Genomic DNA, 18038 nt, shown 5'->3' with positions numbered 1-18038 from the left:
TGAGACGTCTACTTTTTAAGATGACGTTTTGGCTGAAATGACTTAAGCAGTGCATGGTAGAAATTAAAAGACTAGATAATGAGGGAATACATTGCCATACTAACTCTTCGTTTTCAAGTATCTATCATTGAACTTATCTCTTTTCCGTGACTATCAAAGAGTAGAAAATAATAGACAGCTGGACATTATCTATTGACTCCTAAGATGGCACTTTGGTTTAAATGATTGAATAGCGCATGGCTGAAATTGAAGGCTTAAATAAATAGGAAATATATTTCTCTTCAGATTCTTCATTTTCAAATATCTATCAATCAATCAATCAATCAACGTTTCTCTTCTGCGTGACTATGAAAGAGGAGAAAATAATAGACAGATGGACATAATCTACTTCTCAGAAGGCGTTTTATTTGAAAGGAATTGAGCAGCTCGTGACAGAAAGTTGAAGGACAAGCAATTGAAAATAGTTTCAAATATTTTCTCGTTTTCATATTATGTATCCATCAACTCTTCTATCCCTGACTGTCAAAGAGGAGAAAATAATTAAGACAGCCCGAAATTGCCTGCTTCTAAGAAGGTGTCTCGGTTGAAAGGAAGCAAGCAGCATGGCAGAAAAAATCGAAGGCAAAATAGTGAGGAACTGAATGCTAAGGATTGTGATCTATCGAGCAGCAGCAGCGGCAGAAGAAGAAGAAGAAGAGGAAAAAAAGATTACTTACAAGATTTGATAGGATGTTCTGCGCCAACGGAAGAACAGTTGATAGTCGAACCAGGAGGGGTAGGCATACCTGGAATAAGAAGGCACAGGTCAATACGTCATCTGAATCAGCTACATCTTATATCGTTTAAAAATGCAGTGGTTCCCAACTTGTGGTCCACACTGAAATGTTTTTTAGGTGGTCCACAGGACGTCTGCATTTACACAGTTATCTACATCATCTGCTTGTGCTACATCTTGATAGTTTAATGCAGTTGTTTTCAAAAGGTGGTCCTTGGACCACCAAGCGGTGAATATTTTGGGTGGTTCACCGGACGATTACATTTACATAGTTATCTACATCATCTGCTTTTGCTACAACATGACAGTTTAATGCACTGGTTCTCAACTGCTGGTCCGTGGACCATTAGTGGTCCATGGTGAAAATTTTGGGTGGTCCACAGGATGTTTGCATTTGCATAGTCACGTATACATCAGCTGCGTTTGCTACAAGATAATTTAAGCAATGCCATTTGTACCATAAGAACAAAAATAAAATGACCATCAGTCTTAAGCTTTAAGGGTATATATTTTTTTCAGAGGAAATTCCAAATCTTTATCTTAGAATTCAAGTTTTTAAAATATGTAAAGTTTCATAAGAACAAACATAATCTGAAATATGTAATATGGTTCCTAACAAAAATAGTGTGAATGATTAATAATGTTAGAATATAATATTTAATTGTAAATTTTTTTAAGCAAATTGAATGATAATTAGACCGCTTTTAATTTCAACATATTATTGTTATTATTGTTATTATTATTATTATTTTTTTTTTTTGCTCTATCACAGTCCTCCAATTCGACTGGGTGGTATTTATAGTATGGGGTTCCGGGTTGCATTCTGCCTCCTTAGGAGTCCATCACTTTTCTTACTATGTGCGCCGTTTCTAGGATCACACTCGTCTGCATGAGTCCTGGGGCTACTTCAGCGTCTAGTTTTTCTAGATTCCTTTTCAGGGATCTTGGGATCGTGCCTAGTGCTCCTATGATTATGGGTACGATTTCCACTGGCATATCCCATATCGTTCTTATTTCTATTTTCAGATCTTGATACTTATCCATTTTTCCCTCTCTTTCTCTTCAACTCTGGTGTCCCATGGTATTGCAACATCAATGAGTGATACTTTCTTCTTGACTTTGTCAATCAACGTCACGTCTGGTCTATTTGCACGTATCACCCTATCCGTTCTGATACCATAGTCCCATATTATTATTATCATTAAAAGCAGCTAACCTAAACATAATCACAAAATGACAAGATCAGAGACACGGAGAGAAAATGGAAGAATCGGCAAAAATCAGAATTAAAATTCAAAGAAGACAGGTTATTATTTATGTAAGGATAGGAAACATGAAATTCTGCTGCAAGACTACTATAAAATTTTACCAGTTAATTACTATAATAACAACAACAACAACAACAACAACAACACAGTAATTTGTAGGCGTATTCCCCGTGGAAGCGATATTGGCAGTTTTGCATTCAGCAGCAAAAACAACAACAACAACAAAAGTAGTTTGTAGGCTTCCTCCCCGTTTTGCATTCATGGTGTTACATATACTTCTACGCAGATTCCCCAAATAAAATGAAAAATATACTTTAAGTGCTGCCATCAATATACTCTCGTTTTTGTCCGTCTCGACGAAAGTTAATTCTTATTTATATTGTCCTGATAAAAGTCAAGATAATCTTCCCTTATATTATCAGAATGACTGACCCACTTACAAAAGGTAACGGAGCGGTTATTATCGAGTTTGAGACACAAACAAGCTCATAATTAGAGAAGCCTTATACGGAACGATTAATTTTATATATTGATGCAGGAATTCGTCTTGGCAAAGATTGTTACTGTCTCAGAAAGGGATCAGGAGAAGGGGACCTTTAGTTTTGAAATGTCAAATTATCTTTTTTATTTATTTTTTTTTGACATGACCTTATATACAAAATGGTCCTCAGCCTTTCGACTGGATTTTGATCGTCAAGGTAGCATAAAGTTATTAATTTTTTTACGTATTATATTTACTTAAGGTTTTATGCAACAAAATATGGGATATGTAATTGTTAGTAACTTAAACTAGCGCGGACATCATCATAAGTTTTAGTGGAAATTCAAAGAAGATATGATTATTTTGAATTAATTCTGACTCAGATACAACGACATTGTTACTATATATATATATATATATATATATATATATATATATATATATATATATATATATATATATATATATATATATATAAATATAAATATATATATAAATATATATATAATTATAATATATATATATTAACTATATATATATATATATATATATATATGTATATATATATATATATATATATATATATATATATATATATATATATATATAGTATATATATACAGAGAGAGAGAGAGAGAGAGAGAGAGAGAGAGAGAGAGAGAGAGAGATATCTTGATGATTTTGATTTTTTTTATCGTAAGGTGTCAGCCGATTAAATAGGTACAAGGGCAGTGAGAAAAAGGCCAGAAAATTTATTAGAAACAAATAGTGCACTAGAAAGAGAACTAGAAATAGTGGACATTTATATTGCAATCTAGACAATTATAGATGCATTTGTAGAAGTACGTAACTAGGCTTTTGATATATTTATAATTTTCATAGACGTTTCTAGATGCAGTTGTAACACATAAGTAGCCGTTAGGTATATTGTTTTATTTTTAGAAGTATTCCGTAGATGCAATTGTAACACCAGCCAGGCGTTAGGTATATTATTTTTTTTAGAAGTATTCCATAGATGCAATTGTAACACTGACTAGGCGTTAGGTATAGTGTATTTTTTAGAATTATTCCATAGATGCAATTGTAACACTGACTAGGCGTTAGGTATAGTGTATTTTTTAGAAGTATTCCATAGATGCAATTGTAACACTGACTAGGCGTTAGGTTTATTGTTTTTTCTAGAAGCATTCCGTAGATGCAATTGTAACACATACTAGGCGTTAGGTATATTTTATTTTTTTCTAAAATATTTTAACGGCGGAAACTCCCTTCACACGCATATTAAAAGACACAGGCGATGCTCCCGACACGTCGGGAATGGGCCCTCGTTGATTGAGGCAGTTATTAAGTTTATAAGACACTTTAATGACAATATGAGTGTTCATAACTCTGCTAAGAGTGCGAAGGGAAGTTCCAATCAAGGATAATTCACGGGTGTGGTCCTTCCTCGTCAGTCCCCCCCCCCTCCTTCTTCTCTCCCCCCCCCCCCCACTTCCACCAAGGGCTTAGCCTTAGCCCCCCACCCCCCCCACGGTACTCTTCCCTCCCTCACCCCCTGGTCACCCTCTCATACCCCCTCCCCCTCTCCATTTTCCATGACCTGAAATACATTGCTGGTCTCCACCTACCTCCTAACCCCCCCTCTTTGTGTGTCTTCCCCATTTTCTTCAGGGCTTGCTCTCTCTCTCTCTCTGTCTCTTTCTATATATATAAATATATATATATAATATATATATATATATATATAGTATATATATATATATATATATATATATATATATATATATATATATATATATATATATATTCCAATTTTTCTTAAGGATTCTCGCCCTCTCTCTCTCTCTCTCCTCGGATAGACTAAAAAGTCTTTGAGTCATCCTAATCCTTGTAACTCTTGTAAATCTCTCTCTCTCTCTCTCTCTCTCTCTCTCTCTCTCTCTCTCTCTCTATATATTATATATATATATATATATATATATATATATATATATATATATATATATATATATTATATATATCTATATATGTTATAATATATATATATATATATATATTCCCATTTTTCTTTTGGATTCTCGCCCTCTCTCTCTCTCTCCTGGGATAGACTAAAAAGTCTTTGAGACATCCTAATCCTTGTAACTCCTTATAAATCCTCTCTCTCTCTCTCTCTCTCTCTCTCTCTCTCTCTCTCTCCTGCATCCGACCCCCTTAGTAAGAATGATCCGGTTGTGAGAATCGTGGTTACGGTGGATCAATGATGATAATTCACCAAGATAATCTATTTTGATAATCGTCGGGGCTTTGTTGTTGGTGCAAGAAGCTGAGATTAGGAGATTCTGCCCCTATGCCCTCCCCCCGGATTTTTCACCCTCCTTTTAATATATTATATATATATATAATATATATATATATATATATATATATATATATATATATATATATACTTATATGAGACTCCTTTTGGGTGTTGTTTTTTTTATTTCACAGTTTAATTTTGTTACGACTTCAGTAAGCTAGATGTTGTGACGCCGGTGTTATTAACTATAAATCAATCAGTCAATCAAATAACGTATATGTATATATATATATATATATATATATATATATATATATATATATATATATATATATATATATATAATATCCTATATATGTATATAACCTGAAATAAGTATAATGTCAGTCAGTGAAGAGACTTCGCAAGCAATGTATATAATTTTGATAATTTACTTTTAATGGTCTTGCCATTTAGCAAGAAAATTTGTGACTTATGGAATCCAGATCAAATATTTCATCTGTATATATAAAGGTTAACCACTTTGCATGAAAGCATCTTGTAGTATTCGTTTGGAGGACGGATTTAAATGAGCAGTTTACATATATTTGCTCATACACCAATTGTTTGCAAGTTACTGATCGTTTGAGCAATTATTGTGGTAATTTGTAGTAATATCTGCTTGTGTCTGAAGAGTTATTTGAACGTTGTGTTGTGCGTCTCAATACACAATTGATGAAATGTTTATTGATAGATTGGGGAAATATGTAGTAATCTGTAGTAAGTATCTAAAGATTTACTTGTGCTTCTGGGACACCATACTTATAAACTTTTGAGAAATCATTAACTACTTTTGTCTCTCAGACACCATACTTCTGAAGTCTTGAGAAATCAATCATTAACTTCTTGTATCTCTCAGGCACCATACTTGTTAACGTTTGAGAAATCAATCATTAACTTCTTGTATCTCTCAAACACCATACTTGTTAACGTTTGAGAAATCAATCATTAACTTCTTGTATCTCTCAGACACCATACTTGTTAACGTTTAAGAAATCATTTATTATTGTCTCTCAGACACCATACTTGTTGTGAACGTTTGAGAAATCATTTACCACTTGTGTCTCTCAAACACCATACTTGTTAACGTTTGAGAAATCATTTATTATTGTCTCTGAGACATCATAGTGAACGTTTGAAAAATCATTCACTACTTGTGTGTCTGTGAGACACCATACGCCGACGAGACGAAAGTAAGTGACACTACATCGGCAAATCTCGACCCAGGCTTAGGTTATCGGCTTACGCGAGCATTTACAATAGTCCTGTGTGTCTGTGTGTCTGTGTGGTGTGTGAATTAAGTGACTATATGTTTATGTGGAGATGAGCAGTTGTTGGGGTCTGTGCGGGTACAATAATAGGTTGGATCAAGTTTATCAAGACGCTCGCCGGGGTGCCCGCTGACAGTGATGGATCTGTGAGGGGGAGGGGGAGGAGGAAGAGGAGGGGGAGGGGGAAGAGGGAACGCACAAAACTGCTCACCACCTCCTCCTCCTCCTCTTCTCCCTCTTTTCTCCCTCTCTCTCTTTCTCTGTCTCTCTCTCTTTCTGATGTCCCACCCTAGAGAATCAGCCCCTCTTTCTTCTTTTTTCTTTTACTGCTTTCTTCTCTTCTCTCTCTTTATTCCCTTCTCATCCTGTTTTTATCGCCTTCTTCTTCCTCTCTCTCTCTCTCTCTCTTTCGGACGTCCAACCTCTCACAGGCAAGTCAGCCCTTCTTCTTCTTCTTCTCCTTCTCCTCTTTATCGCCTTCTTCATCGTCATCATCGTCGTCTCTCTCTCTCTCTCTATATCTCTCTCTCTCTTTTTATTTTCCTGTTTGCTTGTCTCCCTCTTTCTCTATCCCTTTCTACCTTCTCTTTATCGTCTTCATTATCATCATCATCATCATCATCATGTAGTAAGTAGCACTAGTAGTAGTAGTAATAGTAGTAATCTTAGCCGTTGTCGCTGTAAGTCCTCTCCCCCTCCCCCTCCTCCTCCCCCTCCTCCTGCCCGACTGCCTTTCTTCGCTTCCTCGGAATTTCCTGAGATCTTGATCGATTGCGCTGTCTTCTTCTGTATCTCTCTCTCCGTTCCTCGTCCGTCGTCGCGCAAAAGGGCGTTTTTCAATCGTAGTCTTCGTCGTCTTAGTCGTCGTCGTCGCTCTTGGTTCGTCTTCTTCTTCTTCTTCTTCTTTAATTCTCTTTTTCGTCTTCCTCTTGCTTGTATGTATTTTCTTTCCTCTTCTTCTTCTTTAATTCTCTTTTTCGTCTTCCTCTTCTTCTCCTTCTTTAATTCTCTTTTTCGTTTTCCTCTTCTTCTTCTTCTTCTTTAATTCTCTTTTTCCTCTTATTCTTCAATCCTCTTTTTCGTCTTCCTCTCGATTGTATATGCACCTATTTTCTTTCTTCTTCTTCTTCTCTTCTTCTTCTTCTTCAATTCTCTTTTTCGTCTTCCTCTCGATTGTATGTATTTTCTTTCTTCTCCTCTTTTAAATTCTCTTTTTCGTTTTCCTCTCAATTGTATGTATTTTCTATCACCGTTCGTTTTTTATAATAAACAAGGAGTTGATCTTCTTCTTCTTCTTTTCTTCTTCTTCTTCTTCTTCTTCTCTCCTTTTTTCAGTTCTCTTTCTCACCTCCTTTTCCTCTCCCTCTGGATTATATAAACCTTCTATAGTTATTTCGTGTTCTATGAACGGGGACCTGATCTCCTCCTCCTCCTCCTCTTCTTCCTCCCCCTCCTCCTCCTCCTCTTCTTCTTCTTCTCGTATTCCTCTGATTATATAAATTTTCTATCGTCTTCCGTGTCCTATCAGCGGGGGAGCTGATGGCCGCGTTCCTTCAGTTCTGCTTTGGTTTACGTTTTAATGCTTTGATCTGTATCGGTTCCTTAAATGTTTTTGGGATGCCTTTGGATAAACAAAACACCTAGGTCAATCTGCGCATGCGTGAGCATATGTCTTTGTTTATCTTTATGTGCTGGTGTCTATAAGCGAACTTGTTTTAATATGTAAGTTAATTTGTGTTTTCTTCATGCCAAATATAACAAAAGATTGCCAGTAACAAATTGGTTCTGGATAAAGCAATCAATTGCCAGGCTTGGGGTTCTCGTCGTTTGCTAGAAAATTGTATCTCATTAAAAGAAATGTTCCTAGCTAGCATACTTTTATTCTACCTCTATTACACTTCTCCGGATATATTATAAAAGTATTGTTCGAAAGTCGAGGACGTCGCTTGCACAGTTTGGCCCGAAGGGAATTTTCTGAAAGTAATAAAGTAAAATTTTAAGTAAAGCTATTTTTTTAATTATAGTTTTTTTTTATTTTATTCTGTTTTCGTTATAATAGATATTCAGCTCAGGATTCCATCTAGTTCATTTCAATACTTGTATTTTTCTGTATTTATTTTCTGAGTTTTAATACGGTTTTGCGGCAGTTCAGTGTAATTTTTTATCATTTTCACCCAATGACCTTCAAATTTTAATTGTGGGGTTGAAATATCCCCAAATGTTTATTCATACCCTGAAAAGCCCACACACATATAGGGAAGCAATATCGTTAATTATCTGTCAAGTAAACTCCAGATTATTCATTCATAAAAGTCGAATTAAGTACATCCAGCAAGATCGTAAAAGGTAATGACTAGGAATACACCCATCTGGATTGTGTATACATTTAGAATTTTTTTTTTTAATTAAGAATATTCAGCGAGATCGTGATGTATAATGGTCCAATTACACCCTGACGTATTGTGTGTACATTCACAATTGTTAAAATTACCTAGTTATCGTTGTCGAACTTAATAAGACCTTATTTATATTATGATTCCGTTCAGAGTTACGCAATTGAAATTTATAAGTTAATTTTTAATTATTTGACGAACATCATTTGAAAAGTCGTGAAAAATCTGCGGGATATTTACACCGCTTTAAGTACCTCTTCCTCGTTCTGATTTGGCGAAAGAAACGACATGAAGCTTTATTTCATTTTGTTTATCTTTGTGTCTCTCTTTCTCGCAGTTATCATCCACATCGCAACCTCCGTCCGGTTCAGCTTCGTAAATGTCAGGGGGCCAGGTAATTAATTTATTAAAAGGACGCATGGCTTAATTGTCTGTTTTCTCAGTTTTCCCATTTAAAATCAGCGATATTGGGTTTTATTTTATTAAAAGATTTTTTTTTTTCATTTACTAAAGGAACGATATTAGGTTTTGCTTTACTAAAAGAACAGTATTTGGTTTTATTTTATTAAAAGAACGATGTTTTATATTTTCTAAAAGAACGGTATTAGGTTTTGCTTCATTAAAAGAACGATATTAGGTTTTATTTTATTAAAATAACGATATTTTTTATTTACTAAAAGAAAGATATTAGGTTTTACTTTGTTTAAAGAACGACATCAGATTATATTGTATTAAAAGAGCGGCATTAGTTTTTTTTTATTTATTAAAAGAACTTCATTCATTTTTACTTTATTAAATGAACGGTATTAGTTTTTGGTTTATTAAAAGAACGACATTACGTTCTTAATTTATTATAAGGAGGATATTAGGTTTTGATTTACTAAAGGAACGGTATTATTTTTTAATTTATTAAAAGAACGACAGTTTTATTTTATTTACTAAAAGAACGATATTAGAGTTTTTATTTCCCGGTTGACGTAACCTAAGTTGCAAACTGATAGAAACACTTGTTTGTTAAGGGGTCCCCATCTGTCTCCTTCCCCTTCCCCACCCCTACCCACTCCCGCCCCCTTTCTTCCTTGCCGAAATCCCCCACCCCCAACCCCCAGAGCCATAACTTTAAAGTAGCAATGCATTTGAGAGAGATCGTCGTTCTCGGTTGCATCAACAGCAGCCATCTTGACGGAAACACGAATAGATTTACAGTGTCCGGTTTTGCTTCTTTCCTTTATGTTATTCTTCTTTTTAATGTACATTATTATATTCATTGTCTTAATAGCCACTTTATTATGTAATGGTTCCATTACCAGTGTCTACCATTGCTTACTAAATACCATCCTAGTTATTTTAATAACCACTTTTTTCTGTAATGGTTCCATTACCAGCGTCTACCATTGATTACTCCTACCATCAATGCTTTTTTTTATTGCAATATTTCCATTACCAGTGTCTACCATTGATTGCTATATACCATCCCAGTTATTTTAATAACCACTTTTTCTGTAATGGTTCCATTACCAGTATCTACCATTAATCCCTTTTTTTTATTTTTATTGTGCTTCCAACTGTGAAAAACGTTACGAATTGCGTTTTTCTCATAAAAAGTGCTTTTTCAATTTCAGAATATTTATCGATTTGGGTTTCTCGTGTGAGATGACGCCACACCAATTACTGGAAATCCAGTTCACAATCTAAAGCTTTCAATTTACAGAAAACTTTTCATGTAATGATATCTATCGATGCACCTGCTTAGGTGCGCTGAGGTAGATAAGCAGTAATTGTCCCAGGTGTAATCGTGGTGTGCTTTTCGAACGGTCTGTGTCCCGATCAATATACATTTATTTATTTATTTATTTTGCAATGTTTATATTTATTTACTGATTTATTTAGTTGCCTGTTCATTCATTTTAGCTGTGCTTGAATGTTATCGTGATTATTATATAATCATTTTTACTATGGGAAAATCTTTTAACGTTATTTTGATTTTACTATTCATATCAACCTCCTATTTATTATTATTATTATTATTATTATTATTATTATTATTATTATTATTGAACCAAACAGAAACTTCTTTCAGTTTTCTTTTGAAGATGAAAAGAAACCCAAACCCACAGATTACCCATTAGTTATTATTATTATTATTATTATTATTATTATTATTATTATTATTTACGGAAATTCTGTCACCTTCATTATCTCATTTATTGGTTTTTCCTTGAAAAAGAATTCGGTTTATATAAAAAAAATTATTTATAGGATAACGTCCGTAGGTTATTACACAATTAAATAAGTTATTTAGCTAAAGGAAAGTGTATTTGTCTGAGTTCCGATGAAAGATGGTTCAATATTCATATATATATATAATATATATTATTTATATTATATATATATATATATAGTATATATATATATCTATATATATATATACTATATATATATAGAAATATAGAATAATATATATATATACACATATATATACACAAAATACCTTCAAAAATTACTGGTTTATTTCAGCGAAATTGAATAGAATTCTCTTGCTGTCTCTCTCTCTCCCTTCACACAGATATTTGTGATTATCAGTAATCATGTTTAGTTCATGTCTTGTATACGATATGGGACAATTGCTCTAGTTTAACTCTCTCTCTCTCTCTCTCTCTCTCTCTCTCTCTCTCTCTCTCAGTGATGACGGGGATGTCTTTTCTCTCTTGATTGCTCAGAATTCAAACTATTGTCCCCGTGAACTAGCAAAAATCACTATCTCACGCACGATCTCGAATGTGTGTAAACGACGTTCTTTCTCGCTGCTTAAAATGGAGAAGTAGATTTTATTCCTCTCAGTTGAGGCTCAGCCGGGAAACCAATCAGACGTCCAGGGAACGTCTCGCGCGCTCCTTCTCAATTAGCGAGTAATTGGTCATCTATCATTACCAACACTTGTCGGCGAATTGGGCTCGAGGAAAGAGAGAGAGAAAGAGAGAGACTAGACGGCTGTTAGTGGTGGGAGATGACTCGTATGTGTGTGTGTATGTGTAGGGGGAAGAGCTTTTTAGGGTTGGCCCTCCCCAAAAAAGATATATTCTGACGAGTGCCTTGGTAGAACAAAGGGAATGTGAGAGATGCCGTTAATTTTCAAAAGAGAGTGTATTAGATAATTGAGTGGGTGTTTAGTGTATGTGTGTTTGTGTTTAGGGGGGAAAGGCTTTTTAGGGTTGGCCCCCGCCCCCCAAAAAATTTATTCTGACGAGTGCCTTGGTAGAACAAAGGGACTGTTAGAGATAATGTTGATTTTCTAAGGAAGGTACATTTAGATAATTGAGTTTGTATTTGTGTGTATGTGTGTACACGTGTGTGGATGTATGTCCAAGGAGAGGGGGGAAGGGAAGCTTTTAGGGATAACTCCCCCCGAAAAATCCTGACGAGTTCCTTTGTAGAAGAACGTTATATATGTGAGTTTCTTTGTTAATTTTCAAAGTAGGGAATATCAATTAATTGACTGATACATTAAGAGAGACTAATGCTAGATTTGGATCTGAAAATTATTGGAATTTGTTCAGAGCATTTACCCAAAGTATTTACGGCCTTTGAAGCTCGAGTTGGTCATTCATTTTTAATTTTGTACGACAGCTTTTTTCTTTTTGTTTTTTGTTTTTTATTTTATTACTTTTTTTGCGACATCATCTCTCTTACTTGAACATTCAGAAGAAATACGAAGAAAAATTACTTGAATTCTTCATTCTCAGTGTCTTCCGAGTTTCTCCCTATTCCCTCTTTTTTTTCATTATTATTTTTCACCATTCTATACATCATTTTTCACCTTCATTCCCCCCGGCGACGCCTTGAGCTCTTTGATAGTGACAAAAAGAGATCTGTCGGGAGGTTCAGGAAATAAGAAAAAAAAAAAAAAAAACCTAAAAAAAAAAAAATTGAAAAAATATGGAGCACATCTTAAATCCTCCTTCTCCTCGCAACATACCAAGTGAGAAATTTAGCCATTGGATTTTTTTTTGTTTTTTGTTTTTTTCTTTTAGAAATTTAGCCATTGGAGGAATAGATCCCAGCGAGAGACTGGAAGGATTTCATTTAATCGCTGGAAAGTTTGTTGATGATGAGATTAAAAGAGATGGTCAGGCGTCGTGATGCCAGTTTTTTTTTTTTTTTTTAACACGGGTGTGATGTTTCTTGCATTTTAGTGTTTGTGCTTGTTTTCGTCAGTTTATAAACTAATGTTTGAGCTTTTGCTTTTGTTTGTGTATAGTGATATGTATTGGACATTGTAGGTTAAGTTATAAATATATATATATATATATATATATATATATATATATATATTATATATATATATATATATGTGTGTGTGTGTGTGTATGTATTATATATATACACATATATATATTATATATAATGCCCATTATATTTATATAATATATAATATATATAATATATATATATTAATATTGATACATACACTTATGATAAGCACACAATTCTTAACCAATTTCTGTAACTACTTCTTACAACGCGCAGTGGCAGCGTCGTCTATACCAAACCGCTTTGGAGTCGAAGAGACAAAAATAATAATAAAAAGTAAAAAATATATTTTTTCCATAATTTCTCTCTCTCTCTCTCTCTCTCTCTCTCTCTCTCACTCACACACACACCACACACACAATTACAATTATTAGTCGAAGGATGGCAACGACATTTTGAACATTTTGCGAGGAATTTCTCTCTCGGCCTCTCGTCTCTCTCTCTCTCTCTCTCTCTCTCTCTCCTCTCTCCACCGGAGTACGCGGTACTACCACACAGTCTCCGAAACCTAATGTCTGCGAAGTGCTTTTCGGCCCGGTCTTGACATGATTTAGAAGTGAGCAGCGGTTGGTAAAATTTGATTTGGTCGGATATCTGGTGAGAGAAGAAACAACACAACGAACGTTCTCGTGCGAGGTGAGGTCGAGGCTTCAAGGCACGTCCCAAGTACTCTTATATACTTATAATATAAGTTTAGATATTTTGAGGTCCGTATATATACGCGTGTAGGTTTGAGAGTGATGTCGGCTTACTTTTTTTTTTTTTTTTTTTTTTTTGCGAGATGGATTATTTTTTTATTGGGGGGGGGGTGTTGCGAGGGGTGGGGGCGTGAGTGTGTGCTTGCTTGATTCGTATAAGATACTGGCGCGGAAATATTAAATACCTACGGATATAGTCAGGATGGCTCAGACATCATTGGCAGATATCCACGCATTTAGATGCCTCTAACATACTATTATATATATTAATATATATATATATATATATATTATATATATATATAGATATATATATATATATATATATATCTATATATTATATATATATTATATATATATATATTATATATAATTAGGATATGGAAAGAAAGAGAGAGAGAGAGAGGAGAGAGGGGGGGTTTAAATCCTGCCACTGTATCTGGTAAAAAGTGATCCGTATATATATTTATTACACATATATATATCAACTGTGCATGTATATATATATATATCATATATATATATATATATATATATAATATATATATATATATATATCTAGATATTTATATATACACATAGACACATACATGCATACACAAACACTTACAACTTTCTTTGCCCGTACATCGAAGCCAAATGCGTTACTCCCCACCCATCTTCCATTTTGTTTTTTTTTGTACACTTTTTTTTTTGTCCTTCTCTCTTTCCTTTCCCCTTCTCCTTTCCCTTCGCCCATCACGATGGGAATTCGGTAGCGTAGCTGGCGTTGATCAAGTGTTCCACGGTCTGACAGTATGTGATACCAGACAGAGTGCATTTGTTGAACATGATGGAACGCCAACCGGGGGCCGGGAGGGGGTGGGGGGGCACCGCTCCACGGAATGCTCCGGCCCCTACCTCCCGCCCCAGCTTCTCTTACTCACACAAGGGTTAGAAAAGGGGTCTCTCTCTCTCTCTCATTCTCTCAATTACAAGATTCTATCGAAAGATGTCAATGACGTTTTGAACATTTTGTGAGGAATTTCTCTCTCTCTCTCTCTCTCTCTCTCTCTCATCTCTACAACACACACACACACACAATTACATGATTCTATCGAAAAATGTCAGTGACATTTTGAACATTTTGTGAGGAATCTCTCTCTCTCTCTCTCATCTCGTCTCTCTCTCTCTCTCTCTCTCTCTGATAATGCCTTGCTAAGCGTCATTCCCTCCCCCCAACCATAGGCCATGGCAAATAGGGAGGGGGTGGGGGCCCAGTACCCCTACCCTTTTAGTTCCTCCGCGACGCATCCAAAAACATCGAATTCTTTTTTTTTTTTTTTTTTTTTTTTTTATTTCAGCTCTCTCTCTCTCCTCTCTCTCTCGTCTCTCTCTTCTCTTCTTCTCTCTCCTCTCTTTGAGAATTTTTTTAAATTTTATTTTTATAGTTTTTTTTATAAGATTCCTTCTTCTGTGTTCTTTTAACTTTGTTTTCTTTTATCTGTCTAATTATTTTGTCAAGGTAAACTGTCCACAATCTATCTAATTGTTTTGTCGAGGTAATCTTTCCGCAGTATCCGTCTGTCTGCATTGGTGGTTAAATTGCAAGTGGCAATTACCACTGCCAAATATTTGGCACTACTGAAATTAGGTTTTCACATTCCTGGCAGTTGTTTTGAACGTCGTTCCTTCTTGTTTACTTGTAGAAATCTAGAATCTAGAGTATTTTTTATTTAATTTAGGAAATATAAAATTATGTGTTTTTATTTGCTTTAAGGGTAGAAATCTAGAATCTAGAGTATTTTTTTATTTAGTTTAGGAAATATAAAATGTAGTGTTTTTATTTGTTTCAAGGGTAGAAATGTAGAATCTAGAGTATTTTTTTTTATCTAATTTAGGAAATATAAAATGTAGTGTTTTTATTTGCTTTAAGGGTAGAAATGTAGAATCTTGAGTATTTTTTAAAGATTTAATTTAGGAAATCCAGAAATGTCGTTTTTTGTATTTACCTTAAGGAACTAAAATCTAGTGTATTTTGGTTTAATTTAATTAACCTAATTTAGATTTGCATTAAGGAACTAATATCTAGTGTTTATGAATTTAGTTTAAAGATCCTGTGTTCCACTGTATTTTCTTTTAATTTAAAGAATCCAGAATCTAGTTTATTTAGATGCACTTTAATGAACAGAGCAACTAGTGCATTTTAGTTTGATTTAATGAACCTCAATTAGATTTACTTTAAGAAACTAGGATCTAGTTTATTTAGATGTGCTTTGAGGAACAGGGAATTTAGTTAGTGTATTTACTTTGAGGAACCTACTATCTGGCTTTATTTTATTTTGATTTGATAGAAACCCCTCAGAGTAACTGATTTGTGATTTACTTAGAGGAACCTAGACTTTAGTTATCTTGGACTTACTTAAAAAAACTAGAGTCTCTTGTATGTTAATTTACGTAATAAATCTAGAATCTAGAATATTTTTATTTGGTGGAAATTCGTCAGAATAATTTGTATTTCGTGAATCAAATTCACTCCAGTTGGTGTGTCGCTCATGACCTAGAATCTAGTGTACTTCGATTTACTTGAAGAAATTTAGAATCTAGATTATTTTTATATACTCTGAAGGAATCCGGAATATTTTGATCGTGTAGCAACTCGTCGGAGTTTTTTTATTTTTGTTTATTTATTTTTTTTTTACATAAAATTCACGCCATTTGGCCTGTCAGTTCTTAGCTTAATAGAGTACAGCCTTAGTCACCGACAGCATAAAAAAAAATAAAATAGAATAAAAACTATTATACTGACATCATCCCGACTTTAATTGAAACATTATATTTTTTATTTAAATTTTTTTGTAATTTTGTAAAAAAAAAAATGGGAAAAAATTTTTTTTAGTTTTTTTTTTTTTTTAAACTTAAGCATCATATCTATTTACACTTCTTTTAATTTTGTAAAATAAAATTTTCAAAAATTTTTTTTGCGTTATTTAAAAGTTATTTTTTATATATTTAAAAAATTTTTAACGTATTTCTTTTTTATTTTAACACTCGGTCTCCCTTCAATCGAACTTGCATTATTATGATCTGGCACGTACGTAAGCGATGAGGTTTAAAAAAAATATACAAAATAAAAAAAGGGGTTCAAAAGAATTCAGTCAAGATTAAAAAAAAAAAGAAAAAAAAAAAAAAAAAAGCTTCGAACGAAAAATGCCAGAAGGGCCTGACGATCTCCGGAATGTCAAAAGGCCTTAGGAGAACCGACGTCATCCACTGTGTAACAGTGGGAACGTGAATGATGTATCGGATACGTAACATATTCTCTTCGGGCCCCACGGTAGTCAGGCGGACGTCGGCGATTTTTTCTGCTACGGGAGAGGAGTAATGATCGAGTAATGGGGAGAGGGAGAAAAAAAAAAATAATAAAGAGGCCGGCCAAGGAGATGAAAGGGGGGAGAGAGAGATGGGGGTGGCCGATCAAAGGGTGGGGCGGGGGGGGGGGCGGGGTGTCGCCAAGGAGAGGAAAGGGGGGTTAGGAGATGGGGGGGGGGAACGTGTGACCGATCAAAGGGTGGGGCGGGGGGAAGGTGGGATGGTAGAAGATTGGACATTTTAGGGGGGTTTTGTGACGAAGTGAAAGGAAGTACATTGTGATTTTTTTATTTTTTAGTTTTTTTTCAGTTTTTTTTTTTTTTTTTTTTTGTCGATGCTGAAGAGGTTGGGGAAAGTTTTTTTTTTTTTTAATCGCTTTTTAATCAACGCATTGATGCATTCGACGTCAATTCACATTTGTATGAATACGAAGGTAGAGGGATATATCTGATAACTGATCACCTGTGGCTCTATTGACACCTTTTGTCGGGCTGGCATTTTGTGCCTCGGATAAAAAAGAAAGAAAGAAAAAAAAAAGTCGCTTTTCGGGTAAAGCTGAATTTATGAATAAAAAGAAAGAGATGTTAAAAAGAAGAAGAAGAAGAAGAAGAAGAAGAAGAAATATCCCAAAAGAAATGTTTACTCCCGAGATGTGTCTTTGGGAACTTGTCGTTCTAGTCGATGAAGCGTTAGGCCAGGGCGAGGGATTTTGGCAGGGGAAGGGGGAGGGGAGGGGGGAAAGGGGTTACTGTCCCTCCCACCTCCTGCCTCCTCCTCCTCCACCACCACCACCTCCTCCTCCGTCTCTCTTTCCACAGCATCCAGACCTGATGATGCTTCTATCATCTCCCCTTGGGTTAGGAATCATGAGAGAGAGAGAGAGAGAGAGAGAGAGAGAGAGAGAGAGAGAGAGAGATCTTTTAGCGATTTGTTTTGTACCTTGTTATCTTTATTGAAAAAGGAAAACGGAGGGAAAAAATAAATCAGAGAGAGAGAGAGAGAGAGAGAGAGAGAGGGGTTTTCGTGATTTGTTTTGTACCTTGCATCCTATATTGAAAAAAGAAACTGAGAAGAGAGATAGAGAGAGAGAGAGCGAGAGAGAGAGAGAGAGAGAGAGGTGGGGGGAGGGAGCGCTTATGTCTTTTTGATTGT

The 18038-nt window shown here is 34.8% G+C and overlaps 1 protein-coding gene across 1 annotated transcript in view; it reads right to left on the bottom strand.

The window, feature by feature from the left end:
- The window catches only part of LOC135222968 (homeotic protein proboscipedia-like), a 244038-nt gene that overhangs the window by 105222 nt on the left and 120778 nt on the right, over positions 1-18038 (bottom strand). Inside the window, exon 3 of the mRNA XM_064261448.1 lies at positions 717-785. Within this exon, the coding sequence (XP_064117518.1) occupies positions 717-785 (69 nt within the window). The remainder of the gene's footprint in view (positions 1-716; positions 786-18038) is intronic.

The sequence above is a fragment of the Macrobrachium nipponense genome, chromosome 8 (assembly GCF_015104395.2).
Source record: "Macrobrachium nipponense isolate FS-2020 chromosome 8, ASM1510439v2, whole genome shotgun sequence".
NCBI lineage: Eukaryota > Metazoa > Arthropoda > Malacostraca > Decapoda > Palaemonidae > Macrobrachium > Macrobrachium nipponense.
Note: the sequence above shows the minus strand (reverse complement) of the source record. Positions and strands in the feature narration are given on the sequence as shown.